The following is a 12,663-nucleotide window of genomic DNA, read 5'->3' as shown; positions in this document are numbered from 1 at the left end:
TGTTTACCAGTATAAAAACTTATTTTGTGTGTGTGTCTCTCATTTGTATGTTTTAGATAAAAAAAAGAATGTAAATGTAAACAGCAGATTTGATGCATAGTATGTCTTTTAGGTAACGATCCTCTGACAGACGAAGAGAACAACCACGATATAAACTCTGTTGCGGGTGTTTTGAAACTCTACTTTCGAGGTTTGGAGAACCCTCTGTTTCCAAAGGAAAGATTCAATGATCTAATCTCCTGTGTCAGTAAGTGCCTCATTTTTTTTCTTTCTATTGACCTGCAGCTGTAAATCTGTCATTGATTCTCAGTGTGAATTAACAGTGCTTTGAACTGTTATCGTGTACACTCAGATGAAGAGATCTTAGTCATTTGCCCCCAACAGTGGCACAGTGACTTTCTTCACTGTATGACAAGACGTCCTGCGCCTCAGGCTAACGCTAACAGCCTTACGCACCCTCCATTACAGCGCAGTGTGTGTTCCACCACGGCATGACACATTAGAGCTTCAGTTGGTCCTTCAACCGGCATGAATGCAACGTTGTGTGTGTTTGAAAGAGCTCAGAATGCGTGCTTTATCATCATCACAGATGACGCTAGATTGCACTGAATGAATGTAGAATGACACCGTGATGCTCAATCCTTTCATTTGGGTTAATGGGATGTTTGTTATCCACGGCTCGAATCAATTAAGAGAGGGGTAAGCTGTGCCACTTTTGATACAAAGTTGTCCTCTTATCAAAGGACAATATATGGGCGATGTGCATTTGAAGTAATGAACAACTGATTTTTGTATTTCAATTATTTAATTAAAATACGTATTAAACCAGTTCAGTGCAATTTCCATTAAAAATACATTCAAAACCATTTCGTATTAGTTCATTCCACTGGCACAGTTTACTCTGAAGCATTTGGCGAACTTTAGCCCACAGATATAATTTTGGGGAAAATCAATCATTTAATAATTCATGGATTCATATTTAGCTAACTAATTCAAATGGTTTTATGCTATTAGGGTTTCCTTGCATACATAAACATTTTTAAACCTGGATAAATTTACTTTCACATTTCCCTGCCATGTAGAAATATTATTTTGACATGCCAAAATGTTTTTTGCATAAAAAAGATCCCTTATAGCTATTTATGTCCGACCCTTTTTAAATATTTGTTCTCATATCAAAATTTGTGCAGAGCTATAATAAGGTGGCGTGAGTTTGCATGTGTGGGTTGGGTGGGTTTTTGTTTGTCTGTACGTGTGGAGGAATGTCAAGGCGTGTGTTCATACATAGTCGACCAACTAGCGGTCTTGTGCCTGTGACACTCCGTAGTGTGACTAATGGGGATTCCCTGCTGTTTACATTTACACACGACTTACCCCTTCCCAGCATACCACACACTCCCTCGAAAACACATGGCCTCTCCTGTTTTCTGTCCTTGGCAGATCTATATATAGACTTTCAGAGTTGTTTGTTCACTGCACTGTAGGAGATCAGTTCATGTTGTGTAGCTGGAGACATGTGCCTTGTCTGTGGTGAGGCTTGACAGTTCTTTAAATTGCTTCTTTTGCTCAGGATCCATGTTGGAAACCCTGTTTCGTCCTCAAGTACGACAGATAAGACGAGAAGCATATTCCCAAAAGCCCAGGTCTTTTTCCCAAATGGTGACGTGGTTATTTTAAGCTGCTGTCAGAGGATGAATCGGGGATCTGTGTGGACGAGAGCAGATCACATCAGTTTTTAAATATGTTCTACAGAGGCTGGTTTTGCTTTTATAAGTGCTGCTTATGTGTCTCACAGCCAACACATGGGATCCGATGAGGTCAAGATATAGTTGTTGATCTGAAGCTATGTTTGGAATGAGCTAGTGGCAAATAGCATGCTGTGCAGGATACACTTCATATTTCTTTTTAAATTGTATTTGCAACAGTATGCCAACATTTCAAAAAGTTGTATGCTAAAGTAATTGTTTAAATTGAGTCACATCCAGTGTCAACTTTTTAAAAGCATTTTTGGTCACACTTTAGATTTGGGTACAATTCTCACTACTAACTAAATATTAACTACGACTTTTGCCTCAAACTCTTAATTCCTGCTTATTAATAGTTAGTTAGGTAGTTGTTACGTTTAGGTATTGGGTCGGATTAGGAATGTAGAATAAGGTCATGCAGAATAAGGCATTAATATGTGCTTATTAAACAGCCAACATCCTAGTAATATGCATGCTAATAAGCAACATAATAAGATAATAAGTGGAATTGTTTTGGCAGTCAGAACAAAAAGTTAAATTAGAAGGAGATCAGAAAAATGTTAAAAGATTACAGCTGATATTGCTTCTGGTTCAGTCGTCATACTAAAAATGCATTGCATTGTGGGATACTGTACTGTGTTGTATAGATTCCAACAGTTCCCGCCCTCTTTTTCAGCAGCATTGATTCTGACTATTTTAAAATAGTCTATTTAAGAGTTATAAGCCATGACCCAACCAACCAGCTACAAGGTGAAATTTTAAATAAATTGTATACATTTTAAATTTCAACCAGAAATTTTAAATTAAAAAAAGTATTTGACAATCGGACAAAAAGATAAAGGTACAAGACTGTATACTTAACGGCTTTAATGAGAGTAAGAACTAATCTCATGAAGCATCGCAAATGAGATAATACAAATAAAAATGAATAAATATTAAACTCTTGATTGAAGATGTTTATTATGCATCGAGAAACAATATATTTTGTTTATAGGAAAATATGCATATACAGTAATATATAATTCCACTTTTACATGCAAGTATAAGTTGAAACAGTGCAGTCTGATGGCTTCAACAAAAGCATATGTCATCAATTTAACAACCTTATAGCTCACATAGGTCTGTCTTTTAAGGTCTGTAAGTTAAAAATCAATTCCCCTGGAGAAAATGAATGGTATTTTGACTGTTGACTTCTGCACGTTAAGACTTGTAGTTATTTACGTAGTTTGTGCATAACAGAAATTTGCATACTCTGCACAGTTGACATTCTGCATATAGCATAAATAGTATGTAGTTTGAAAAATGTAGTTTTGTACAGTAGGAGTACTAGTATGAGATTTCAAACACAGCCTGAGAGCGCATTACTAAGGAGACGGTAAAGATGCTTGATGGAATTCCAGAAGGGACAGGAAGTGAGTTCTAAAGACCTTAGTTTCAGTAGTCAAGTCAAAGCAATAACTAAATCAGCATACTATCATCTGAAAAATATTGCAAGAATTAGATGCTTTGTTTCCAGACAAGACTTAGAGAAACTTGTGCATGCTTTCATCACCAGCAGGGTGGATTATTGTAATGGATTCCTCACTGGCCTTCCCAAAAAGACCATAAGACAGTTGCAGCTCATACAGAACGCTGCCGCCAGGATTCTGAGCAGAACCAGAAAATATGAACATATCACACCAGTCCTCAGGTCTTTACACTGGCTCCCAGTTAAATTTAGGATTGATTTTAAAGTATTATTACTGGTATATAAATCATTCAATGGCCTAGGACCTCAATACATTGCAGATATGCTCACTGAATATAAACCCAACAGATCACTCAGATCATTAGGATCATATCAGCTAGAAATATCAAGGGTTCACTCTAAGCATGGCGAGTCGGCTTTTAGCTATTATGCCAGCCGCAGCTGGAACCAGCTTCCAGAGGAGATCAGACGTGCTCCTACTGTAGTCACATTCAAATCCAGACTCAAAACACTTCTGTTTAGCTATGCATTTACTGAATGAGCACTGTGCCAATGCTCGTCCGACTGTTTGTACTGTGTTTTATTTTATTTTTCTAAACTGTTTTAATTATTCTTATTTCTTTTTATTATTTTAATTTCTTCTATGTAAAGCACTTTGAATTGCCATTGTGTATGAAATGTGCTATATAAATAAACTTGCCTTGCCTTGCCTTGCCTAAAGACTCCAAGGAAAAAACCCAAGTGCTGCAGGAATACTCACACATGTTTCTGCGATGCCAGTCTTCTGGATTAATCTTTAAGCTCCTTAAAATGAAGAGTTAAATAGTTTTGAAACTTTACCTCCTTTAATGCTCTGTTAATCAGCTTTTTTAGTTGCAGGGTGAGGGCAGGCAACAATTTAGTTTAAATGAATCGCCTCATTTGTTTAATATTCACTCTCCTTTGACAGAGCACTTTGCTCTGCATTGTGGTTAAAACACTGAAGCAATGTCATGGTTTTCATGTTTTTATATTTTATTTCAGCTTTATTTCAATTACCAAAAAATATTTTTAATATTTTAAGTTTTAACAACAATGCAAATCGAAAATAAGTCATTTGTTTTGCAGTGATAGCTGGCTATCGGAAATGTCCATTTGCAACATGACAAGATTGGGCAGAGTTTAACTTTGTGCGAATGAACGCTGTTGTAATGTTTTTTTTCCGCCACACATAATGAGTTCAGCCTTGTAACTCTATGAATAGAGCTGCAATGATGTGGTTATCTGTGAATTAGCATGTTCAGATGGAAGCATAGCATGTCATTAGATACTCAAGGCTACTAAGTGGCGTGGATGACAAAGGCGACCCTGAATAATCATTTCTGAATGTCATGTAGGACAAGCATTTGTTCAGGACTCCTACGCTGTCTCTACATGCAAAAACGTGAATGCAATCTTTGCGAGCTATACAATTTTCATGTGTCATATTCAGCCTAATGAGGTGTGTAATAATTTATTTATGTATGTTTTTATATATATATATATATATATATATATATATATATATATATATATACTGTGTACTGTGTACACATATATAAAAAGAGAGAGAAAGGCTATTGGTGAGTGGTGGGATGAGATGATGATGTTTTGAATTATTTATTAATACTGTAACTGTCTGGGCAATTGCTTCTAGGTTTGTGAAGGATGTGTTAGTACGTGTATACTGAAAGTTTATGCGTGTTAGTTGTTTTTAAAAATTTCTCTTTCTGAATTTTGATACTGTATGATTTTCTTTTCTTTTAAACATTTATATATAATTAGATAATTGTATTTCTCTTTGATTTTTGCTTGATTTCTTAATTTTTACTCTCTTATTCTCTCTCTTTCTCTTGTAGGAATTGAGAATCTGTATGAGAGAGCGCTGTATATTCGAAAGATCCTTCTGACTTCACCCAGATCAGTGCTCGTTGTCATGCGATATCTGTTCGCCTTCCTCAACCAGTAAGTCTGAATGTCTCACAAAAACACAGAAAGCTTTAAAAATGCAAATAACATACATACGTCTGAAATAAGTATTGATGATATAATACGCTACTTGACTGTGAATGAATATCACTTTTTGATCCAAAATCATTCCTAGATCCATATCATAAAGAAATTCTCAGACCAGACTCGAACACTCGAAGACTCGATTTACATCCTGTTTTCGGTCGAAGTCCACAGTAGTCGATTGTCGAGTTCACGCGCATAGGTTTAGTACCTATGATCACGCGCGTGAACTCGACAATCGACTACTGTGGACTTCAACCTAAAACAGGAAGAAAATACAGGTATGTGCGCTGGTTGAATAAACATTTTTATTAATATCTTTCACATCTACTGCAGTCAGATTCACCCGCGTTCACTCCGAAGGAATCACTCACATGACCTGTGCACTTGTAATGACACATCAAGGATGTTAAGAGGCTAAAAGCAGGTTTAAAACTTGCCCCATTGAAGTCAACAGGGTGCAAATTTTAAAAAGAGGATAACTCGGTGTAGGCAACACCGATTTTTGTCGTTGTTCTCTGTTCTGACAGCACTCCAAATGTACAAAAAAATGAGCTCAATGTTAGAATTGACCGGAGTTCTCCTTTTAAGAGCCAAACCAGAACCATCTTGCTTTTTTTTTGCTGCTTGCCTAATAGCTTGTTCGTATTTCCTGCAGCTTGTCCCAGTACAGTGATGAAAACATGATGGACCCCTATAATCTGGCCATCTGCTTTGGCCCCACCCTCATGCCCACTCCAGAAACTCAGGACCAGGTCTCCTGCCAGGCCCATGTCAATGAGGTCATCAAAACCATCATCATCCACCACGAGACCATCTTTCCTGATTCAAAGGAGCTTGACGGCCCCCTGTATGAGAAGTGTATGGCAGGCGGAGATTATTGGTGAGTGGTGTGATTAGATGGCGATGCTGTTTTTAATAATTTATTGATAACTGTCTGGGTAACTGCGTCTAGGTAGGTGTAAGTAAGATAGATGTTCAGGGGTTGCTCAAACTGAGAGATGAGAATCTTGTTAAAGCTTGTTAAAGTCAGTGTTTGGGCTTGTGTTTGACTATTGTATTTTTCTGTACTATATTAGTGGTGGTATCCGGACATCCATGGTGTGACTGAAGTGAAAAAGTTTGTTTTAATAAAAAAAAAAAGAAGTATTCAGTGCTATAGTGAGTCACTTATTTTGTTAGCACAGTTTTAGGGTGTGACCGCTTTGTTTTGAAGAGCAGGTTGATCCAGGAAAGGAGGATACATCCTTACAAAAGATTTGGAAGAGGGTAATACAGGTCCTGTTTGTTAAAAAAGAGTCATACAGGTTTGGAATGACATGAGGGTGAATTTCAATCAATTTTTGGGTGGATTATGTGTGATGTTTGTTTTCTTTCAAACTCTGAATTAGCAGAAATTTGTGTTATAAAATGGCCTCGTATTTCTCATTCTTTCTCTGTGAGGATATACCAGGCCCTAGGCCAAAAGTTTGTATTTAAAATGCACTTAATATCACAGGTATGTGTGCCTGGATCTAGAGAGTGACGGGACCAGCTGCATCTAAGCTGTGTTTGGATTCGGTGTGGGTAATTATTTGAAATTATGTCGTGAACTCTTTAGTCGAGGTAGGACATTTTTTAGAGGCCGAAGGGTTTGGAGACCTTTAACTAGGTGAGACAGAATGAAACCTTGATAATTGCAGCCATCAAGGTAAGAAAAGATCGCCGGCCAAACCAACGCTCATTTCTCTCCGAAATACCCATGGATGAGAAGAGGAAAGAGACATTTTCCGCCAACTCCACAGCTGTGTGTATGTGTTGGCTAGTGATTTTGTTGTCTCAAAGAGAGCGGCCCAACTCCCACAAGTCTTCATCCCCCAAACTGAAGCAAAACACCTGCCACTGCAAGAATCTGTACTTGAGCACTTCAAATCATTACATCCTTAAACTCGCCGAAGCCGGTTCTCGTATTTTCCCCTTTGGTAGTGTGGCATGTGGGAGTGGCAGAGCTCTGTTTGAAATGACTTTACTGCGTGTCAGGGGTAATCTGCAAGGATGTGAAGGGCATTACTGCCAGTCTCAGTAACCGTGCTGTGCCACTGACAGAATCCCAATCACCCTGCCCAACTCCTCCTGAATACTAATGACAGCTTCTGTACTTTTTGCTCGATGCTGAGTTTTACTCTGGCTGTGACTTAACTCTTTGTCTCCCTGTGCATGCATTTACTTATGTAAGGAAGTATACATACACTACCGTTCAAAGGTTTGGGGTCGTTAAGATGTTTTTGAGGTTCTTATGCTTACCAGGGCTGCATTTATTTAATCAAAAATACAATTAAAACATTAATATTGTGAAAAATTATTAGAATATAAAATAATGTTTTAAAATGTATTCCTGTGATGGCTAAGCTGAATCTTCAGCATCATTACTCCAGTCTTCAATATCACATGATCCTTCAGAAATCATTCTAATAAGCTGATTTGGTGCTCAAAAAGCTTTTCTTATTATTATCATTGTTGAAAACACCAAGAAATGTCACTACATCATTTTCAAAGCTATATATGTATAGTGCATTCAAATAGTTTATTGCACAGCTAGCTGTGGATTATCCCACTTATACCATGGTCATTTGCCAGCATTGACAATTTAAAGCTGTCATTGAAGTTTGCAGTGCAATATTTGACTGGAAGGGTAACAATGAAAATAAAAATTATTTTAGTAAGTTACGGCTCGCTAGATCTAGCATTCTGCCTGCTTTGAATCAGACACAGAGATCAAATAGTGCGGTAAGATTACGTTCATTTGAATTAATGAATTATAGCATTTATTTGAATTAATTATCTAGACAGAGAGGGGAAGGAAGGATGGAGGTGAATGAGGCAATGAAGCTGTGAGTTTAGCTACTTCAGAAACGGCGATTTTACCCCCTCGTTGCTGAGAAAAATAATGTAGCAATTCAGCAGATAAGCTATTTTATTAATAATGCTCCTGAAAGGTTCTTTGTGTGCAAGTGGTGTGTGTGCTTCAGTGAAAGAAGCGCCTTAATATAGAACAGAGAATAAACTGACTGGAACTACCTGTGCATTCAACGGTTTGAATGCTCACCTTCCGGCCAATCAGAATCGAGTATTCAGACAGACAGTGGGATCAATATATTTTAATCTTTTTTTTCTTTCTTTTTTACTTAAAAAAATTAATAAAAAAGATTTATATAAAGACACAGACCCTACAATGTATGTGTCTACAAAATTAATTTAATCAAGCATTTAGAGCAAACTTTTTTTAAGCTCATGAGAAACACTTACTTGGCTGAAATGTAGTTATTCTGTCCTTAAATATTGAGTTTACAGATGCTGTAAATGCCACAATCTATTAAGTATTTTAAAAATAGTTCATATAACCTATAGTTAATTATTATAATTAATCATCTTGATTCATTTCCTCTTTTTTTCCTGCAGTGAGAGTCCATACAGTGAACATGGAGCTCTTGAGGAGGTTGATCAGGATGGAGGAATTGAGACCCACACCAGTGAGGATGGTATGTTTATTTTGTTTAACAAAGTTTAAGTTTGTGGTTCGGTCGGATATGACAATAGAAAATAAAAAGTGAAATGAGGAGCATATTATTTACATAAAGAGAGAGAGAGAGCACTTCTGTTGTATGCTCAGCACACATTTGAATTAAAACTAATTCGTATGTGCCAGTAAAAACATGAACTGATGATGATTTATGTATAATGAGTGGTTCCATACTTGTCATTATTCCCATTGTCTCAGAATGGCTTCAGCTAATGTCCATCAAGCCTCTGGATTGATTTTACTTCACATGACGTTTTCTGACCTGGCCAGTCAAGGGTTAATCTCTGTGTGCACTGACCTCTGGGTAATCACTTTTCACAGCTCTAAATTAAACGATTAGAGAGTGGAAAGCTACGTCCAGCTATTTGGTCCTTCTTTTTGTTTTCTAATCCTTCGGGAAGGGAGAAGCATCCGTAAACAAAGAAGGGGGTTTTAATCAAGCATGGTAAATACTTTCCAATACTGCAGGGCAAAATAGACCAGTCTATCATGTCTGTAAGGCTACTTTCATTAAAAAAAAACATGCAAAGTCCTTACCAGTCTGCCTCAAACTTGAGTTCTGTATGTAGTTGCATGTAGTTTTATTATGGAAAAAGTTCCCTAGAAGTTCCCAAAGCTCAACTGAAACCAGATGCTTGGCCCATTGATGACACATGATCAATTCCCATATGTAATCTGAGAAACAAACAAGTTTCAGACTGTGAAAACTCAAATCAAGTGGTTTGTTTTCGTCTTCTGTCCAGTATTTCTAAAGAAACAAAAGGAAAATGTTGCTGCTGACCTGTATGTTACCTCACTGAAAATAGACACATTTCCTGTCTCTCGCTCTGTCTGTACCTGAACAATGCTTGTTTTCTTGTGCGTTCTTTGATAAGAGAAGTGGGATGTCTGCTTTTCCATATCTATGATTTCTAGGACAGACAAAAGCCACGTTTATCCCATTGTTTAGCTTCTAAGGGCCTTAAGCAGCGAGTCAGATAAATGGTAGTACTGTACCATAACACCAAATACACATTCATTTTGTTAGATGTTTGCTTTTAAAGTCTACCTTTTATTTTTGGATCATAAAAACAAATGGGAGTAAACTCTCCCTGTATTTACTCAAATGGGATTTAATTATTTGGATAAGGCAAGAGTATTATTGTATTATTCTTAAAATTTGGGATTTAAACAAACTCCTTACCATAAATATTACATATTAAACTAAGGCTATGTTCAGACTGCAGGTAAATGTGGCCCAAATCTGATTTTGTTGCTCATGTGACTCAGATCTTTTTTTTGTCATGACAGTGTGAACAGCACAAACCACATGGAATCAAATCTTTTCAATTCCGATTTGTGCCACTTCCATATGTGGTTCTAAATCTGATACAGGTCAGATGTTTTGCAATACGACTTCAGTCTGAACAGTCATATCGGAATTCATGAGACTTTTACATCACTCTAAAGCAGCATTCGTCACAATTCTGTGTTCATGGGAGTGACTTCAAAGATTTTACATACCCAAAGTTATCAAGACCATCGCAAAAGGTGTTAAGGCAGTTATGTGTTAGAACTTAAGTGTTACATTGACAAATATACAAGCAAAACATGTGGGCTGGTATCATTAATGATCTGTACACACTGGATTCTGATATTGGCCACATTTAAAACTATAATGTGAACAGCTATACAAAAAAATCGTATCTAAGCAATAAATCGGAATTGAGCGCTAAGGCTCGCAGTGTGAATGTAGCCTAAGACGCATAATTTGTCCCCGTTTGTGCTATAAACATGAAATCGTGGGGTTTGTATAGAAGATGTATTCTATTACTTTTGTAAGAGTTTAAACTTGAGATTTGTGATAAAACTGACAAAAAGACTTATATTGCAGGAGAAACCCCTAATAACTGCATAAAACACCCACCTACAAAACCACAGCAAGTTTTGCATGGGTAAGCACCAGCGACACTCACGTTTTTGTCACGTATAACCGGAATCGCTCGAGTGTTTATATGAACCGAGACTCGTGTCCAACTCTGACATCATGCCGCCATCATTCATCCAATCTCTAAACTGAGCCGAACAGACAGATCTCATATCCACCCGAGTATAAACAGAACCCATAACTGAATGTTCAGTTCTTTTCAGATTGAATTTATTGAAGGATATTACGCACAATTGTGTCATTTATTTTCGTAAATCACTATTGGACATCTAGACATGGGCATCTGCATGCTGAAGATTAGTTTTGACTGTTCCCATCTCACTGTCTGTTTAAATTTCATGAATCTGTCACATTGAACTGAGAAACCTGATACTTCACGTATGTCAGGGTTTCCATTAACTAACGCAGATGTCAGATATCAATGTCAGGACAAATCATAACTGACCTGAAGATTGTAAAATTGCTCTCAGCTTCCATGGTTTTGCTCCAGATGTTTTCCTGATGAATGTATTGAGCAGGTTCTTCCTAGTAGAGGAATTGTTAATCTCCTTTTTTTTGCACTACGAATATTGCTTATGTCCGATCTCGATTATGGGTAGCTTGTGTGTTTTGTCTTGTTTCATAATAAGCGATTTGGGTTATATTATCCTTCTAAATCTCTTGAAAAAGCCTTTTTCATGGGAATTTATCAGCTGGCATTATTATAGAGACCATCCTGAGGAACCGATGCCTAGACTGTTAGAGTATAACTATATCAGCCCGCTCAAACTAGTGACCAGTGCAGCATCTGTCCTCAATCACTGCATCTGAAGGGGATCGTCTGGTCTCAGGGCCCATCTGGAAAACCACTTTGTCGAGTGATGGGACCCCTGCTATGCCTTTAGAGCCATTTATTCATTCAAGTGAACTGGAATAAGCAGACATAATGCACTCTAGGGAAGAAAAAGACAAATATCAGCATCTGTGAGAAACCGATGTTGAATGAGAAGATTTGGCATTTTGGAAATGTCGGTTTGTGTGATATATCTGATATATCTAAAAGTCAACATTAATTCAAAAATGACTCTTAATAATAATAAAAAAGGTAGCACTTAAATTTGATGGTCCACTTTAGACATTCAATTAAATATAAGTCCTGTAACTTTGCAACTACATGTCATTTAATTCTCATTTAGAGTATTAGTTTACAGTCTGCTTAAAGGATAACTGTCGCCAAAATGCTACCTAGGGTCTTTTTGTTAATCTACCTGAGGCAAACTTTCGTTTAAATGCATAAGTAGAATGGAAACGCCACTTTTAAGTTTGACCGTATTTTCGTTTTTGGTCAAATTGCCTTTTGAATGGGAGTGCTTGGGGCACTACTATGATAGCATCAAAAATCGCTATTTTTAAAACACTAAGAAGGCTCGACGCACCATGAAACTTTGCTCGAAGTATCACCAGGGGCTCTACACATGAACTCGAGCATTGAGAACATTGTTTGTGTACACAGAGTTTACTAAAAAGAAAGATTTTGAACAACTCACTGTAGCTCTGTCCGCCGGCGATTTGACAGTCAAAAATAGTCGATCTCCGAATGCAACGTAACAGGGAGGAGAGTAAAGATGGAAAGCTCCTAAAGCTTAGTTCCATATAAATTCATAGATAATTTGTTGTTTTGTCGTTAGTGAAAATCAATATTGACCTTGTATTTGAAAAAGGATCCTCATATTAGAAACAATATTAAAATTCAGAGTCAATTCATTCGCATTCGGAGATCGGCTATTTTTGACTGTCAAAAGTTTGCCTCGGGTAGATTAACAAAAAGACCCTAGGTTGCATTTTGGCGACAGTTATCCTTTTAATATCTGCTAACACTTTATTTTGATGCTCCCCAACACACATTCTTCTGACTATAAGTAACTTTTGCAACTACATGTCAACTTACTCTACT

The 12,663-nt window shown here is 37.2% G+C and overlaps 1 protein-coding gene across 6 annotated transcripts in view; it reads left to right on the top strand.

Moving 5' to 3' along the window:
* Positions 1–12,663, top strand: part of srgap1a (SLIT-ROBO Rho GTPase activating protein 1a) — a 116,356-nt gene that overhangs the window by 88,385 nt on the left and 15,308 nt on the right. For 5 of the 6 annotated variants that reach the window (XM_084409374.1, XM_084409373.1, XM_084409372.1 and 2 more), the window contains exons 15-18: positions 113–247; positions 5,091–5,196; positions 5,903–6,127; positions 8,683–8,762. In XM_084409374.1, coding sequence (XP_084265500.1) covers positions 113–247; positions 5,091–5,196; positions 5,903–6,127; positions 8,683–8,762 — 546 coding nt within the window. Of the gene's footprint in view, positions 1–112; positions 248–5,090; positions 5,197–5,902; positions 6,128–8,682; positions 8,763–12,663 lie in introns of those variants that run through there. The other variant, XR_014627441.1, reaches the window with a different exon arrangement.

This window comes from Rutilus rutilus, assembly GCF_951802725.1.
Source record: "Rutilus rutilus genome assembly, chromosome: 5".
In the NCBI taxonomy this organism is placed as follows: domain Eukaryota; kingdom Metazoa; phylum Chordata; class Actinopteri; order Cypriniformes; family Leuciscidae; genus Rutilus; species Rutilus rutilus.
The sequence above is the reverse complement of the archived record's forward strand: the minus strand, read 5'-3'. Positions and strand labels throughout refer to the sequence as shown.